The 19288-nt window shown below is 41.6% G+C and overlaps 1 protein-coding gene across 1 annotated transcript in view; it reads left to right on the top strand.

Annotated features, from left to right (window-relative positions):
- Positions 1-16439, top strand: part of CACNB4 (calcium voltage-gated channel auxiliary subunit beta 4) — a 120173-nt gene extending 103734 nt beyond the window's left edge. Inside the window, exons 10-15 of the mRNA XM_069984853.1 lie at positions 577-635; positions 1895-2004; positions 8931-9082; positions 10959-11054; positions 11764-11949; positions 14948-16439. Coding sequence (XP_069840954.1) covers positions 577-635; positions 1895-2004; positions 8931-9082; positions 10959-11054; positions 11764-11949; positions 14948-15208 — 864 coding nt within the window. The 3' untranslated portion in view covers positions 15209-16439. The remainder of the gene's footprint in view (positions 1-576; positions 636-1894; positions 2005-8930; positions 9083-10958; positions 11055-11763; positions 11950-14947) is intronic.
- The last annotated feature ends 2849 nt before the right edge of the window (positions 16440-19288 follow it).

The raw sequence follows: 19288 nt of genomic DNA, 5'->3' as shown, positions 1-19288 counted from the left end.
TAAATAGGAGAGAGATAGATAGATAGATAGATAGATAGATAGATAGATAGATAGATAGGAGAGAGATAGATAGATAGATAGGAGATAGATAGATAGATAGGATATAGATAGATAGATAGATAGATAGATAGATAGATAGATAGATAGATAGATAGGAGATAGATAGATAGATAGATAGATAGATAGATAGATAGATAGATAGATAGGAGATAGATAGATAGATATTGTATAGACAGATAATAGATGCAATTATCATGTAGCGGGTAGTAGACGATTATATGCACACTCCCATCCCCCTACACTGAGGCTCCTTAGATCTGGAGAATTCTGCTTATGTCCCTTTAAAGAGACTGAAACCTGTAAGATTATTTTTGTGGGTGATAATTGATTCTTCAAAGAACAGATCAGTGAAATACTGAAAATGATCTCTGGCTGCTAACTCTTTCCATGGTTTCCATCCATCGGTTCCCTCCCTGCGGATGTGAAGACGTTTCCTCTGTCCTCTCTTTCTCACCTTTGTCTGTTTTTTCTCTCTCTCCTCCTCCTTGACTCCTCATTCTCCTCTCTTCTGGGAAGGTGACGGACATGATGCAGAAAGCCCTTTTTGACTTCCTGAAGCACAGGTTTGATGGGAGGTGAGGGACGGAAACATCTGACCTTGTCCTATCATGTAGATTGTATAATAACTTCATGGGACACTGTAGACTGTACACAGGACTATGGCGTGCCAATGCTGGATAGTCGCATGGCTCATACATAGTAGACCATGCAGTAATATAAGTGGGCCAGCTGCTCTCAGGACAATACTCTATAGAAGTCACTAAAGTTATATTTAACAAATAGTGTACCTTATTGCGTATACAGCTCCTGTGCAGATCTGTGAACCTCCATGTACCAACTTTTTTCAGCACAGCACCACTGTTGTGCTCTGGCTGTATCTGGTATTGCAGCTCCACCCCATTCAACTTGATGGGGCTGAGTTGCAATACCTGACACAACCTACGCATGGAGTGGCGCTGTTTCTATGGCGGGATTTAAAAAAAAACAAAAAAACTATGTGTAGTCAGTTTACTTAGGGGCTATACACTCTAAGCTTATGTTCACACTATGTAAAAGTACGGCCGTAGTTTTCGATGCAGAACTACGGCCGTAGTTTTGAGGGGTGGAACATAGCTTTATTTTCAATGGGATCCCGGCCGGAGCATACACACATCGTATACACTCTGACCGGGAGCCCATGCAGCACCGGAAAAAACTGACATGTCAGTTTTCTGCGTCCGGAATTCAGTGAATTCCGGCCGCAGAAAGACCTGTCAGTTCACACAGTGAAGCAAGTGTCTCCGGCCGCTTGTTTCACTGTGGGCTATGGGAAGCTCTGATGCGGGCGCGCGGTGGCGCCAGCTTTAGAGCTCCGTGGCCGGAAAGATCACCCGGCCGGTAATTAAGTCATGGAACGGCCGAGTGTGCACGTTGTGTGAACATACCCTAAAAGGGGAAGATTTATCAAATATGGTGTAAAGTGAAACTGGCTCAGTTGCCCCTAGCAACCAATCAGATTCCACCTTTCATTCCTCACAGACTCTTTGGAAAATGAAAGGTGGAATCTGATTGGTTGCTAGGGGCAACTGGGCCAGTCTCACTTTACACCATGTTTGATAAATCTCCCCCTTTGTGATCATGTTTATCATGACTCCATTGAACTCTATGGGTTGTGACATTGTCAGGTAACCGCAGCCCATAAATCTATCCCCGGCCTAAATATACTGAATATAAAATGCTGCCACAATGTAGAGAGGAAATAAAGTAAGAAAATCGATGCTCTCGTCTTGTAATCTATATCAGTATGTTTGCCGTGGACAGAAGTGTCATTATAACACATTATGCCTCTTCCTAGGATATCCATCACCAGGGTCACAGCTGACATTTCTCTGGCCAAGAGATCGGTACTGAATAATCCCAGCAGAAGAGCAATAATCGAGCGCTCTAACACCAGGTCCAGTTTGGGTAAGAGCCTTATAAGTTATATGTACGGTGGGAATTGTCATAATGGTCTTCAACAAAATGGTGGCTGTTCAATAAAATCTTATGATAGAGATTGTTAATAATCCAAGCATTTTGGTAATTGTTTTTTTTTAAATCAATATTTTAAAATAATCCTAAAACCTTGCAGTTTACATTCTGGCCACTAAGCCTAATCATAAACTGATACTTCCTGCTCTGTAGAGCAAATGTTTCAGCAGTGTCTTCCTTATCATCACAGACAGGATAAAAAAATATTCTTAGTATTATGATACCAGAGTATATACATACAGTACATGTAAAGTGATGACCTTGTAGGAGTTAATAGCACCCACTATATATTACATATTGAGGGTACTTTCCATGTCAATGCCTCTGTATAAATAAAGGGGGAGATTTATAAAACATGTTGTAAAGTGAAACTGGCCCAGTTGCCCCTAGCAACCAATCAGATTCCACCTTTCATTCCTTACAGACTCTTTGGAAAATGAAAGGTGGAATCTGATTGGTTGCTAGGGGCAACTGGGCCAGTTTCACTTTACACCATGTTTGATAAATCTCCCCCATAGTTTGTCCAGGATTTTACGTTGATCCTGTCAACACTTCTGACCTGTCTGTTTAAATACGTTTATTTCCCGTGAAATAAAAATTCTGGGAAATCTCTTGGTATTGCTCTGTGATGTGCTGTTCCTCTGTTATTCTTACTAGAAATGTATGGCTCAATAACCAACAGGGTGTGACCAATTGGGGGCGTGTCTGACACTATCCAATCTGAGCTGACCATGCCAGATTGTGCAGAGACACGCCCCTAACTGGTAACACCCACTTGGCTATTGAGTGATATATTTCTATTAAGAATAACAGAGGGATGGCACATCACACAGCTATAAGAAGAGATGTTTCAGAATTATTATATGGGGAATACAAAGATTTAGCCAGGAGCGGTGATGGTTTCTCTTTAAAGGCCTATCATTGCAATAAGCCATGAATTGGAGTTCTATCTATGGGCCCCTTATTAGGCGCTTTTTACTGCAATGACCTGACGGAGCAGTGTTTATGTTAATGTGACTGTTTGTGGTATTGCATCTCAACCCACCCAAGTGAGCAAGTCTTAGCGGTAACACCAGAAACAGCTGCACAGATGAGAGTGCTTCCGTATCTGAAGTAATTGTTTATGCCCATGTGGCTGTTTGTGGTATTGCAGTTCAGCCCACCCAAGTGAACAAGTCTCAGCTGTAATACTAGAAACAGCTGCATACACCAGTGTGCCTCCATGTCTGAGGCAGTGTTTATCCCCTTGTGGCTGTTTGTGGTATTGCAGCTCAATTTACTGAAGTAAACAAGTGTGAGCTATAATACCAGAAACATTGCATACATGAGTGTGCGTCTGTGTCTGTTTGTACATGTGGCTGCATGTGGCTGTTTGTGATATTGCAGTTTAAGGCTATGTTCACACAACGTATCTTTTCGTAAAAGTACGGCCGTTGTTGCAATCGGCAACAACGGCCAAACTTTTTACAAAAAGACACGTTGCCTTGTCTTCTACAGAATCCCGGCCGGATCGTATACACATAGTATACACATCTCTCGCGGCGCCGTAGAAAACTGACATGTCAGTTTTCTGCGGCTGCTATTCAGTGAATAGCAGCCGCAAAAAACCCTGTCAGTGCACACTATGATGCGAGCAGCTCCGGCCGCTCGCTCCATAGTGTGCAGTGGGGAGTTCTGATGTGGGCGCTTACAGATGTGCCTGCATCAGAACTCCGCAGCTGCATAAATCATCCGGCCGGTACTGTAGTACTGGCCAGGATGATCTTTTCAGAGAATGGCTGATCTCTTAGGGCCCTATTCCACAGTAACGATAATCGGCCGGATCGGCCCCATTTGGCCCGATTTGGGCGATTATCATTCGGTGAAATAGAGAGAACGATCAGCCGATGATCGTGTCATCGGCTGATCGTTCATTTAGGGCCAGACCTAAAATCATCGTTCCTCCACCGTGCATCGCTACGGTTGAATAGCGGTGCGCGGCGGGCGACCGACGATTTGAGAAGAAACAGCAGCAGCAGCATCATCATACATTACCTGTCTGCAGGGCTTCTTCTCTGCGCTGTCTTCATCCCCGGGTCCCGCGCGCTCTATCTTCTGAATGGCCGGTCAGCTGACGGAGGGCTCAGCCAATCACAGGCCGGGTCCGCCGCGGCCTGTGATTGGCTGAGTGTGGCCTGTCAGCTGACCGGCCATTCAGAAGATGGAGCGCGGGGGACCCGGGGAGGAGACGGAGCGGAGGACAAGCCCTGCAGCCAGGTAATGTATGATGCTGCAAGGGCTGCAAGGACATCGGTAACGGTGTCCCTGCAGCCCTCGCTCAACGATCATCGGGCCGTGGAATAGGAGCGGCGATCTAGCAGATCGCCGCTCGTTTACATCGTTGATCGGGCCCTCCTCGGCCCGTGGAATAGGACCCTTACTGTTTGTGAACATAGCCTAACCCACCCAAGTGAACAAGTCTGAGCAGTGATACCAGAAACAGCTGCACAGATGAGTTTGCCTCCATGCCTGAAGCAATGTTTATGACCATGTGGCTGTTTGTGGTATTGCAGCTCGACCTACTCAAATGAACAAGTCTGGGCTGTAATACCAGAAACAGCTGCACAGATGAACCTCGACAAACACTCAATGTTAGAGAACTCTTTAAAATCCTTTAAAGCTCTCTTGCCTCCTGATATAAGTGCCCCCCTCCCCCAGAATATGAGCTGTGTTTGTATTTGCCTGATATAAGCAGTTTTCATTATGTAATCCAGTGCTTGCTCTTGCATGAATCCATATTTTGCATTCATGTGTGCCACTTCAAAAAAAACAAAAACACAAAAACTTTATTGTCATCCTATTCATTGGTGTCTGGGGCTAATTTTTCCTGGCAATCACTAGACACATTTGTCTGTACATATTCCCTCAGTTTCTGAAATGTGCTGCAGACCACTGGGCGTCCGAAGCGCTTTTCTCGGAGAAGAATGACACGGCGGCTGAATGCGAGGCTGCGCTCGCCGTGACTGACAATGGGTGTCACTGTGAATTAGCGTGCGAGTTAACACAACAAATCCACTTACATTCCCAGATACGCTGGAGATCTTGCCAAGGCTGTTGATGTGAAAAGCAAAGATCAGGCACAAAAATCAATAGTCTGAATGAAATGTTAACCAGCGGGGGCTTACGCCTTTAATTAAAATCCAACACCGACTACATTGTTTCATGTAATATTTCCACTGATATTTTCTTTTTGATGGATTAAGAGCGGCCGTCGCGGTACCGGAATCCTGTGCACATTGTATTGTGTATTATGGCATTTGTTGTTTTTTTTGTTTGCTTCCAGCCAAAGCCACTTAAAGGGATCTGTGATGAAATATTTATAAAATATAACTGCTGGCCTTAAAGGGAATGTGCCATTAGAATATTTAAAGTGTCACTGTCGTTATAACTTACTAAGTCAACAGTAGATGTGTAATAAAGCTAGTTTGCAATATATATTCATTATTTTTTTTGTTGTTGTTGTTATGCTGTAAAACAAAGCTGTACTTACCAGAAATCCAGGTCCAGTCTTGTGAAGGCAGATTTCCTGACTTGTGTTTTTTTTTAAAAAAAAGACTAAACCCAGGAATTCCGGCCTGTACAGAGAGTCACGGCTTAATGTGTTCAGCAATCACATGACTGCCTTCTCTCTGTGAGCGCTCAGATGGCCTGGGATACACAGGACTTCCTGTTTTCTGACTGTTTCCTGTTTTTTGAGGAAAAAAAGTCAGAAAAAAGGAAGTGTCGTGTTTTCCATGATAACTAAAAAAAATAATGAATGTAAATTGCAAACTTGCTTTATATCACATCTACAGCTGATTTAGATTTTGAAAGTCATAATGACAGTGATACTTTAAATCAATTGTAAACCATTTTATTTAGAATTTTCCATATAATCATCCTGAAATCTTGAAATTTTGCACTCTGGCCACTAAACCTAAAATAAGCAGGCACTACTTGTATAGAGAAAACTTACCAGCAGTCACTTATCATCACAGAGAGGACTACAATGAGTGGTGACACAGATCGCAATATTATTCGTGATAGATAATGGTCACAGCTCCCCTCCGCTCCCTGCACAATCACTTCTGCACAGGTTATAAGCATGTCTACAAAACTCTGCCATAGAAGTCAATGAGTCACTTCCAGTCTGTTGTTTTCTATAACAGCTGTAAAGCATAGCTGTAAAAGCTGTGAACATAATAAACAAAGTATACTTACCCTTCCTTGTGCCCCATAGCGCCTCTCCTGGGTCCAGCTGCCGACTTCCTGTAGCTCTTCCAGCTGCAACAGCACAAACCCCGCTGAGTGATTGCATACTCAGCCAATTAGTGACTGGGGCGGGACATCCCTCCCAGCCACTGGCTGGCTGAGCGGGCAATCACTCAGCCGGGCCATAACGTTGCAGCTGTAAGAGCCGGGTATGTGATGTATCCGAATTTCAAACGAAAATGGCAGCCGGCAGCAGGACCTGGCATTGGCGCTATAGAAGAATAGGGACTGGTAAGTATACATTATTTATTAAGTTCCCGCCCCCCCTGTGAGCCTTGCTTTTTCTTATTTTCATCAGCCCAGGATAAAGAATGTTATTTCCCTTTATACATGTTCTGTATAGAGAGGGTAAGATTGTTTCTCCCAGAACAAAGTGGTCAGGCTTTGATTTCCTATCGTCATGAACCCTATCTCCACCAGCATACTCTGCCTGTGGTTGGTCGGGAGGGCCCCATACTGACAGCCAAACCCGCCACAAGCGACCGATACACCTGCCACAGTATAAGGTTGTTAATGAGCTGTGATTGGTTGATTGATAAATCTGGGTCTTTAAAGTTGAATCTGTTGTAGAGTGCTGACTGTTTCGCATAGGTCCTGGGGTAAGGATATATTTTGGTATTGAATGACAGATTCACTTTACGACTTTACGTCTTTTTGTGGCTGCCCACTGACATTGGGAAATCTTTCCAGTCTGAAAGAGCACTGTGTCAGACTGGAAAGAATACACCATTTCCTGCAGGACATACAGCAGCTGGTAAATACTAGAAGACTGAAGATTTTTTTTTTATAGAAGTAAATTACAAATGTATATAACTTTCTGATACCAGTTGATTTGAAAGAAAAAGATATTCGCCGGAGTACCCCTTTAAATTTATATTTTTTAAGTATAAGAAAAAAACGTGTGAGTTAAGTCCAGTATATATATATACTGTAATATATATATATATATATATATATATATATATATATATATACACACAGTATATATATACTGGACTTAACGCACACGTTTTTTTTCTTATACTTAAAAAATATAAATTTAAAGGGGTACTCCGGCGAATATCTTTGAGTCCAGTATATATATATATATATATATATATATATATTAGAAATAGTTCCTTCATGAGTCACATTAGCTGATTTCTCCATCCGGCTGATAACTTGTGAACGTTCTCGCCATATTTCGGGCCTGTAGTAAGCAGCAGAGCTATATCAGTCTTCACCAGGGAAAGAAGCGATAATGAGATGTGAACAGCAGATTTCCTAAACTTGATAATTTGATGCTGTGTAAACCACATTCACACAGATAACAGGTATATATTTATAGATCCATGTTTGACAGGTCCTGTGTACTGAGCTATTCGTGCGTCTTCCGGACCCGAGAAACTGACATTTTTTTTGGGGGGGGGGGAGAGTAAATATTTCATTAAACTCAATGGTAATTCCCGTTAAGAAAATTCTTTTATTAGTTGCTTTTTTTTCAGATTTTTTTTACATTCATAAAATTTCAACCATTTGGTTCTTTTTCTGCATTTCATAAAACTTTTTTTTCCAGGCGTTTTGTCTGTTTTTTTTTTTTTTTTTTTTCCCCCCCTTCTCTTTTTTTGGGCTATAGCAAAGGCTAGTATGCAGTTTGCAAAGCGGTAGTGTCCAGTTTGCACTGCTAGAAGGCGTTTTTAATAATAACATGTTTTGGGGGCGTAAATTCTAGAGTTTTATGGATCAAAAAATGCAAAGAAGTTAAATTTTTTGAACTGTAAATTACTTAAAAAAATAAAATAAAGGAATTCAATTTGGGAATTAGGGACAGTGTTTCTGTTGACTTAAGCTGAACTTTAGAATTTATATTTAGGCTATGTTCACACAATGTATGAACAATGGCCATTGTAGCCCAAAAAATTGCATCGATTTCAATGCACCCCGACTGGAAATGTTTGATATGTCAGTTATTTTCACGGCTGTAGCAAACAATGTCCGTTGTTTGCGTTGACTTCAATGCACCACATTTTTGTGATAACAAGAATGGTTGTTGTTTTAATTGCTTAAAATAAACGCAAAAATTATATTTGAATAATTATTATTATTTTTTTTTTTAAAAGGTATATTTAAAAAAATTACATTTAATAAACTATGTTTAAAAAATAAAAATATTTATTCATTGATTTTTAAAAGACCAAAATACAATGGGGAAGATTTATCAAACATGGTATAAAGTGAAACTGGCCCAGTTGCCCCTAGCAACCAATCAGATTCCACCTTTCATTTTCCAAAGAGTCTGTGAGGAATGAAAGGTGGAATCTGATTGGTTGCTAGGGGCAACCGAGACAGTTGTACTTTACACCATGTTTGATAAATTTCCCCCTGTGTGTACATAGCCCGAGTCTTTCATTGCTGTCTGTATAGGCTGCAATATTCCCTGTTGCCAGCAGAGGGCGATGTGGAAGTGTTCAATGTTGACTACAATAAAAATAAATATGATGATTTTTTTTCCCTCCCGTCATTTATTTGCTCGCTGACAATTGACTGGATTATATTTGCATAGTGATAATTGCGTCTATTCTTTTTCGCAGCTGAAGTGCAGAGTGAGATAGAGAGGATCTTTGAGTTGGCTCGCTCCTTACAGCTCGTGATTCTAGATGCAGATACCATTAATCATCCAGCACAACTAATCAAGACGTCATTAGCTCCGATTATTGTTCATGTCAAAGTGTCTTCTCCAAAGGTAACGGGATTTGTCTCCATTGTGACAATGTGTTATATCATACGCTGCTTATTTATACCCACTTACTGTTTGCCTTAAAGGGGTATTCCAGAGGGGAAACCATATTTTTTATGTTTCTTTAATAAAGTTATAAACCTTAGTAATATAACTTTTTTTTTTCTACATTGGCTGCAGTAAGGGGTGACACAGACCCTGTACTCCCTCCAATGGCTGTAGCTCAAGCACTGATCCCGACTATGTATGTAGCAGCACTAGCAATACTGAGCCTACCCTGATGTCTATTCTAATGCATGTTAAAGGGGTTGTCCAGTGAAAATCGTTTTCTTTCAAATCAACTGGTATCAAACAGTTATATAGATTTGTAATTTACTTCTATTAAAAAATCTCAAGTCTTCCCATACTTATCAGCTGCTGTTTGTCCTGCAGGAAATGTTGTTTTATTTTCAGTCTGACACAGTGCTCTCTGCTGACATCTCTGGAACAGTCTAGAGCAGGAGAGGTTTTCTATGGGGATTCATAGAAAACTGAGACAGAGTTCCTGTCTTGGCCACAGATGGCAGCAGAGAGCACTGTGTCAGACTGAAAATAAAACATTTCCTGCATGACATGCAGCAGCTAATAAGTATGGGAATACTTGAGATTTTTAATAGAAGTAAATAACAAATCTATATAACTCTCTGGCACCAGTTGATTTGAAAGAAAAAGATTTTCGCTGGACAACCCCTTTAACATTAGTGTAGACATTATACTTAGGGAAGCTGTCTGTTTCAGAAGTGCTGCAGCCATGGCACATTGTAGCAGGGTGAGCAGTGATTGACAGTCATCCCCACTAACTCTGCTACACTGTGCCACATTGCTACTGACACAGACAGCTTTCCCAAGTATAGTGTCTATTCTAATGCATTAGGCAGGCTGGAGCAGCCCTGCAGTTCCTGACACAGCCATTTGTGGCAGCAGAGAGGCCACTGCTGCTTCTCAATGTAAGGCTATGTTCACACTACGCAAAATAACGTCCGTTGTTTTCAACGGCCGTTATTTTGAGGCCAAAACAACGGCCGTAGAATTACTATCGTACGGGCCGTTGTTTAATTTTGATTCCTAGCATGATAAAAAACGGGATGAAACAGGTCATTTACTTTAAATACTGCGCCCAGCCCCGATAAACCACTCAGAAAATTTTTTACATCAAAATCAAGTTTAATTCGGCAGATATAAGTTTTACGTTCGCAGCCGCATTGAAATCCACGGCCGTTGTTGCAGTATTACCGGTCGGAAATAATTGACATGTTCATTTTTCACGGGGCCGTATAAACAATGGCCGTTATCTGATACGTAGTCAACGGCTGTAGTTACATTGCATTGCAGTCGTTATAGGGAACCTCAAAACAACGGCCGTAGTTTTGCGGCACGGACAACGGCCGTTATTTTATGTAGTGTGAACATAGCCTAAAAATGTAATTTAAAAAAATCTATAATAAAGTTATATTCCAGATTTTATCCCTGCCTGAATATCCTTTTAAACAGCGTTATTACAATTAAAAGTATCAGTAAACATATTATTAGCCCTTAAATAGCATTCTCTAGGATTTTTTAAATTGATTTTTAGGGTAGGGCCAACAATATCTGATCAGTGGGGGTCGAACTTCCGCCACTGTTATTGATCAGTTGATTAAAAGGACCACTGCCATTGTGCAAGCCCTGTAGTCTCTTCACTTTCTAGCAGAAACAGCTCCATACATAAGATGACGGCTTCCCATTGAGGTTAATGGGATGAGCTGTGATACCAGGTACAGTCGCTTTTTTGCACATGCATTTTTTGCTGCATCCCAATGAAATATTAAGGCTCTAAAAAGAATCCATGATGATTTTATTCCAGGTATTACAGCGTCTCATCAAATCCAGAGGAAAATCCCAAAGCAAACACCTAAATGTACAACTAGTAGCTGCGGACAAACTTGCCCAGTGTCCACCAGTAAGTACTGAATATGGGATTTTATGTTGCTTAGTGCATTTGGCTTTCCATAAGGATGACCACCATCCCAGGGTTGTTGTGGTGGTCACAAGGCGTTCTATCAGCTATACAGTACATGACATATAGACATGTTATAGATTCCCACCCTCATTTCCCCCTTGTAATATTATGTAACACAAGGGGCAAATGTGGAGGAGCAGGACACATTGTAAATCATGTGATACCTACAGGTGCGTAACAAGGGACTTGGGGCCCCGTAGCAAAACTGCATTGCAACTGGAGGGGCCACTGCATTAGTAGCTAGTTCAAAACAGGAAAAGCGTATAAAAGAGTACAGTGAAACCTTGGATTCCAAGTAACGTTATATAAGACAAGCTAACACTTTTAAAAAAAATTTAACTCAGTAAACGAGCACACATCCATGAACCTGTAGAACTGTGGAGATTCTCCTGTGGAAGCGAGCAGCTCCGCCTTATCTCCTCTCCCTGCTGCCGGAGGACTGAGTGGGAGTGAGGCTGCTCCACCCCTGAGGATCTGTACTTAGATAACACAGTGGTTGCTTGTAGGCCTCCCTTAAGATGAACATTAAACTTGCTGGCTTCTTTACTTCAGTAAGAATATGTAAAATCAATTGTGAAAGGAAATCGCCCCTATCCTTACTATAACGGAGAACATACCTTAGATATTTGCCCTTGTCTTTTCTGAACAGGAAATGTTTGATGTAATTTTGGATGAAAATCAACTAGAGGACGCCTGTGAGCACTTGGCGGATTATCTAGAAGCTTATTGGCGAGCCACACACACCACTAGTAGCACACCCATGACTCCTCTACTGGGAAGAAATCTAGGATCTACAGCTCTTACATCATATCCAACAGCAATCTCTGGATTACAGGTATCACTTATGGAATCGCCACAGAGAAACACCACCAAATACATTAATCCAATAGAAGATCCCAGTCCTTTTTAGGAACCAACAGTGATCAGGATCACAGTATGTTTAAAGGGACCGTTAGCTACTTCCTACCACAGCATAGAACATACCCCCCTCTGCTATACTAAGTCTTAGTGGTGCACTGAACAGACTGCAGTGTGCTGCAGCATGATGTACAGTCATGGCCAAAAGTTTTGAGAATGACACAAATATTATATTTTCACATGATCTGCTGCCCTCTGGTTTTTATGTGTGTTTGTCAGATGTTTTTATCACATACAGAAATATAATTGCAATCGTATTATGAGTAACAAAAGGTTATATTGACAGTTAGAATGAGTTAATGCAGCAAGTGAATATTTTCAGTGTTGACCCTTCTTCTTCTTCAGGACCTCTGCAATTCTCCCCACTGCTCTCAATCAACTTCTGGACCAAATACTGACTGATAGCCGTCCATTCTTGCAGAATCAATGCTTGCATTTTGTCAGAATTTGTTGTTTTTTTGTTTGTCCACCCGTCTCTTGATGATTGACCACAAATTCTCAGTGGGATTAAGATCTGGGGAGTTTCCAGGCCATGGACCCAAAATCTCTATGTTTTTTTCCCTGAGCCATTTAGTTATCACCTTCGCTTTATGGCAAGGTGCTCCATCATGCTGGAAAAGGCATTGTTGATCGCCAAACTGCTCTTGGACGGTTGGGAGAAGTTGCTCTTGGAGGACATTCTGGTACCATTCTTTATTCATGGCTGTGTTTTTAGGCAAGACTGTGAGAGAGCAGATTCCCTTGGCTGAGAAGCAACCCCACACATGAATGGTTTCAGGATGCTTTACAGTTGGCATGAGATAAGACTGGTGGTAGCACTCACCTCGTCTTCTCCGAATAAGCTGTTTTCCAGATCCAAACAATCGGAAAGGGGATTCATCAGAGAAAATGACTTTACCCCAGTCCTCAGCAGTCCACTCCCTGTACCTTTTGCAGAATATCAGTCTGTCCCTGATGTTTTTCCTGGAGAGAAGTGGCTTCTTTGCTGCCCTCCTTGCTCCAAGAGTCTCCACCTCACACTGCCTGCAGATGCACTCACACCTGCCTGCTGCCATTCCTGAGCAAGCTCTGCACTGCTGGTAGCCCGATCCCGCAGCTGAAACACTTTTAAGAGATGGTCCTGGCGCTTATTGGTCTTTCTTGGGAGCCCTGGAGCCTTTGTTGCAACAACGGACCCTTGAAGTTCTTGATGATGCGATAGATTGTTGACTGAGGTGCAATCTTTCTAGCTGCGATACTCTTCCTTGTTAGGCCATTTTTGTGCAGTGCAATGATGACTGCACATGTTTCTTTAGCGATAACCATGGTTAACGGAAGAGAAACAATGATGCCAAGCACCAGCCTCCTTTTAAAGTGTCCAGTGGTGTCATTCTTACTTAATCATGACAGATTGATCTCCAGCCCTGTCCTCATCAACACCCACACCTGTGTTAATGGAGCAATCACTGAAACGATGTTAGCTGGTTCCTTTAAGGCAGGGCTGCAATGATGTTGAAATGTGTTTTGGGGGATAAAGTTCCTTTTCTAGGCAAATATTGACTTTGCAAGTAATTGCTGTTCAGCTGATCACTCTCTAACATTCTGGAGTATATGCAAATTGCCATTTTAAAAACTGAAGCAGTAGACTTTGTAAAAATTAATATTTGTATCATTCTCAAAACTTTTGGCCATGACACAATACAGTGTTATAGATGGCATGTGGAGGTGGAAGGGGTTACTGATGCACTCGGTTTGTAAGGTGCTATGTGAGCAGAAATTAAAGGAGAAGGCCGGTAAAATTTTTTATTAAAGCATTGTATTGCCCCCCCAAAAGTTATACAAATCACCAATATACACTTATTATGGGAAATGCTTATAAAGTGTTTTTTTCCCTGCACTTACTACTGCATCAAGGCTTCACTCCCTGGATAACATGGTGATGTCACAGCTGCTGGAGAGGATGATGGCAGGGGGATGCTCAGTGTCCCTCCAGTGCCCTGTGTCCCTCAGTGTCCCCCTGCCATCATCCTCTCCAGCAGCCACAGCCCGCACAGCTCTGGGAGTCGGGTCGTGACATCACCATGTTATCCAGGAAGTGACATCACCATTTTATCCAGGAAGTGAAGCCTTGATGCAGTAGTAAGTACAGGGAATAAAGCACACTATAAGTATTTCCCATAATAAGTGTATATTGGTGATTTGTATAACCTTTGGGGGGCAATACAATACTTTAATAAAAATTTTCACCGGACTTCTCCTTTAAATAAACATCAGCACAGCAAGGTAAGGGTTACACTAACAGTGCTTAAGTACTGCTGAGAAGAGAGGGAGTAGGGGGAATTACACTGCAGCATTGTGAACATACAGAAGAGAGGGAAGCCTAGACTTGCCTTTCAGGAACAGGGTGAACCATCTTCAGCAGGCCAGGGCCCAGGCATTCTCAGGATTTCTAACTCTCTTCTCTGCACCTAGGACATGAAAAGTCCCCCTTAATATCTGTATTCCTGTCCTAATACTAGAGACAGATTTTCCCAGGTATTGGATAGCATATTGCAGGGAAGTGAGACTCCTAATATCCAAGACTTACGGGCTTTTTTCTGGTTGTAAGGAGTTATTTTTTGATAAATGAAGTGATTTACACATGTTACAGATAAAATAGGTTACCAACTGGCTGAGATGGGTCACTGTTATGGCCAGTGATCAGGTGAGTGGACATTTTCTGTGTGTTGAGAGGAGAGTAGGTTGCATTAGGCATCTTAAGCCAGGTAAAAAAAAATTTTTTACCCTGAGCTCTTTAAAGTATAAAATTACCACCCTGGTATACTCTTTTAAGATGAGAATGGAAAAACAGGTGCAGTGATGTAGGTCAAAACTAGCATACTGGAAAAGTAGACCATAGCACCTCTAAGAAATCTAATTTTGATTACTATTTTCAGAGCCAGCGCATGAGACACAGTAACCACTCGACTGAAAATTCCCCCATCGAGAGACGAAGTTTAATGACCTCAGATGAAAATTATCACAACGAAAGAGCTCGGAAAAGCAGAAACCGCTTGTCTTCCAGTTCTCAACACAGTCGTGACCATTATCCTCTTGTGGAAGAAGAGTATTCCGACTCCTACCAGGACACTTATAAACCTCATCGGAACCGCGGCTCCCCAGGAGGATATAGCCATGATTCCAGGCACAGGCTTTGAGTTTTTTTTCTTTTTCCTTTTTTTTAACTTGAGAAAAACAAAAACAAACAAAAACAAAAGATAGTGGTCACTGACCGGTTTGCTGTCCAGGAAACTTACAGTGCATTGTTTTGTTATGCATTGCAGGTCAGACTGACAACAAAAAGGTCAAGTTACTGACAGCAACATAAGGTAGATAGAATATACAAATCACTTTATTTTGCCAGCTGTAAGAGTGTCACTTGATGCTACATCACAGGCAAAATGCTTAACCACATCCATAAGTATATACGTGTAGGTAGAAAATTTATGTGCCCTCTCGACAGACCTTTTTGCTTTGATTATTGCACACATCCATTTTGTAGTCTAGGGCAGGGCCGTCCACTTTACTTCTCGATAACCTGGGCCGTCAAAGTCTTGGAGATCTCCTTGCATGAGGTTTTAGTAAAGCATGGGCAGGTCTTGCAAAGTGACTTGTTCAGGGGTAAAACGTTACCATGGATAGGTCTCTTATTGAGTTCTCCTATGACAAATTTTCTTAGCTGACATATTACAGCTTCTAAAGATGGCAAGAGTAGGTCTTTTGGACTGAGCCACCAATAGGGTCTTTTTGGTAGACTTAAGCCCATAGAAAACTCAATTTTTCTACTAAATATGATGAGTGAGTGTGTTGGGGGGTGGGGGAAGAAAAAGCACAATGGGGATTTCCAACTTGTTGGAAAATGCATGTGAAATGGACATGATCCTCTTTTACGGTAGATTTCTCGCCAGTGTTGGTTATTCTAAGAAGGTGGGTTTAAGAGACCATTCCGGATGACTCCCATTGGTGGTCAGAGCAACCTATTCATAGCCCACCTATTGTAGTACCTAAACAAGGAGATTTTTATGGCTTATCCGACCCACGGCTGTTGAGGATTTTAGTAGGTGTCTTCTGTTTTAGGGTACTTGTCAAGGCATGTATAGGAACAATTTCCTGCTCCGGGAAATTTCCAAAAGAACAGTTCCAGTTGGAACCAATTTATAAAGCCAATTCCTGTTGGAATTTGGGTAAATTGACTGGAAAGTCTACTTGAGCATGTTGCATTCACTTTAAAATAACCTGGACAGGATAATGGGGGGGATGGGTATAGAAAAGAGGACATTTAATACAAAAAAATAATAATGAAATAATATCTCTATACCGTACATTTATTTTTACTATGTAGTATAAAACATATCAGCAGGTTTCATAATAATAATAATAGTAATACACTAGAAGAAAATATATATACAGAGCTCCAAAGTGACTTTTAAAACTTTCCAAAATCTGATTTGAATTCTTTTAAATTTTTACACAAATGCTCAGATGTTTGTTTCTTTTTTTGTGTGTGTATGTGTTGAACCAATAGAGAAAACTGGGCAATAATGATGTCAGAATACATCGTAAGTGATGTGCTTTGGACACAAATCATAGCAAACGATATACGGTATGACTCAGCAAAAAATCTTATTTACTGGTTTAATGCAAAAAAAATACATATTTTGCAAATTGATTGCGTTTCCGCTGTAGAAAAGTTAGAAATCAGGGTAATGTCAAAGTTGAATGTTAACCTTGGCCAGGTACCTTTTAAGTACCAAAAATGTATCATCATCGCAGGTGCCCGGGAGGCGGATCAAGGTCACTTCTCTTGCTTCTCCTCTAAGCTCAGAGTGACAGCCCTAGTGGTCTCCCGATTGGATGCTCCGTTAACCTGTATTCCACATCTGCTGCAACTCTAGTGGCGGCTTCATTGACATTGTCCCGCCACAGTCCAGATAAATGGTGCCTGCATAGGATTTTTAGCAGGCCTCAGACAGTCTTTCCTGTCAATAATAGATAGAGGGGCAGAGAGGGTGGTGCAACTGAGTGGGGAGAGGCAATGAAGCCTGCGGCACTTCATTAGCCTGGCCACACCTCTTTGACTCTTTGACCTTTTAACGTACAGAATGCAGATTTATAGCAATTTTCCACAGAAGAGTTTCCCTTTATCTATCGGGAGGGGCTTCAATTTAGAATTTTGCTATTGTACACCCTATATGGTGCCTGGCTAAACTTGACATTATCCTGTATCTGACATCACATGTAACATATATTTCTCTCATTGACTGCTACGCTACCATTGTATTAGACTTCATTTGGGTGCTCATAGAAGACAAATGACCCATTTTTTTTATCTATATGCAAGTTATTTTCTTGGTATACTAGCAACTGATATACTTGGCAACATGCTTAAATTCACCGTCGTAAGAAAAAAAAAAAAACATAGATTCTGTAAGTAACGTCCATTGCCATGTCACCCAAAATAATGCAGATGTCTGTTTTAAGTTGCATGCATGGGAATACTTATTTGTATATATATTATGCATCAGAACTGAAAACACGAAAGGACAGTCAGAGCAGATTATCGTATCATAGGGTAAATGCCTCACTCGATGGGCAGCGTTGGAAGAGACAAGCTTAGGGGGCAAGTTCTAGGTGATCTTTGTAGCTCTCTGCTCTGACTAAGCAGGTGGCCTCCCTCTAATACAGTCATCTGGCCATATACAAAGGGGTTGTCTATGCAGATCCCTGTAACAGCTCATAACACTATTGGACCCTTCGAGTGCCACTGGGGCTGAAAACTACCATAGAGCCCAAATCTTGTTAGAGTGCAAAAATCTGATTAATAGGGCAGTAACCGAGAGAGAAAAGCTGAGCTCAAGTACTGCCAACCTTCCTCATCCCTTCTCTGCCCCGTCATCCTTGCACTGGTGTTGGGATAGTTTCTAAGGGCTTATATAAAAGGAGGGAATGTAAATCTGTGTATCCTTATCTACCAGAATGTCTATAATCACCAAATATTGGTGATTTTTGATTTGCATCTTGCACTATTAATCAGATTTTGGGGCTGAAGAACCTGTTTCTAGGGTAGAATGTAGTCTGTATGAGGCAATCCTCATTCACTCTATATTATTACCGTGGAAGAAGAAGATAGAACAGGATTAAGGGTTCCGATTAGAGTTGAGCGGAATTCGAGAACGCTCGTGTTCTGCATTTGACAGGACAGCCCCAGGGAGTCCTGGAAAACATGGAAACAGCCTATGGCTGAACTAAGCATGCTTAGGCTTGATCGAACTTGAACCTAGCTGGACCTTCCGCATTTGATTGCTGAAGCCTTTACGGTCCGTTCGGATGAGGAGACATCTCGAGGACCGCCTGGAATTACAGGATACAGCTTATTACCTAGGCTGAATCCAGCAATTTCAGGCGGTCCCCTCGATGTCTCCTCCTTCTGCACGGACCGTGAAGGCTTCCGCAATCAAATGCGGAAGGTCTGGCTGGGTTCAAGTTCGAACAAAACCTAGCTTTTCCCGATGTTCGATCAAGCCTAGTTCTGACTACTGTTGAGTGAACTTGCCTATCTGTTTGGGTTTGGCAATGTTTTTTGAATCCGATTGCTCGGCATTTGACTCCTGGTTGCTAAGTTAAACGCCGCCCTAGGGAGTCCTGGAAAACATGAATAGACCATAGGCTGTATCCATGTTTTCCTGGCATCCCTAGAGCGCTGAGGTTTGGAGAACGTTGCCAAACCCAAACAGTTCGTCAAGTTGTCTCCAGTAGGAATCCCTACGGATGCAAGAACAAATGGATCTCAATATCCTCCACTATGTGAATGGCATTTATGGAATAAAATTAATTAAACAGATTCTCAGATTTTCCATAATTCTACTTCAACGAAAGGTGATTGAGCATGACTGTCAAACTCTACACAGAAAATGGAGAATAGAATAAACTCCACCCTTTTTGACATTCAGTTTGTTGGATTAGTTTGCAAAATCGGGACTGGGCTGGGCAATGCGAGACCTTTTATGCTGCCAGTCTAATAGATGAGGATCTTGAACTTGGGCCCCTCTATTTTCAATATTCCTCCATAGAGTTTTTCAAAACCAGGCAACCCCTTTAAGTAGTAGTTGACAGTAGCAGGCCATTTTCTTATTCCTTGATGGAGTTATTGGCACAGTGGACATCCGGAATAAGTATAGTGTGCAATACAATATATATACCTAATATTATAACCTGTGTTCCTATAGAATGAGATCAAA

Source organism: Dendropsophus ebraccatus, chromosome 9 (assembly GCF_027789765.1).
Source record: "Dendropsophus ebraccatus isolate aDenEbr1 chromosome 9, aDenEbr1.pat, whole genome shotgun sequence".
NCBI classification, from domain to species: Eukaryota; Metazoa; Chordata; class Amphibia; order Anura; family Hylidae; genus Dendropsophus; species Dendropsophus ebraccatus.
Note: the sequence above shows the minus strand (reverse complement) of the source record. Positions and strands in the feature narration are given on the sequence as shown.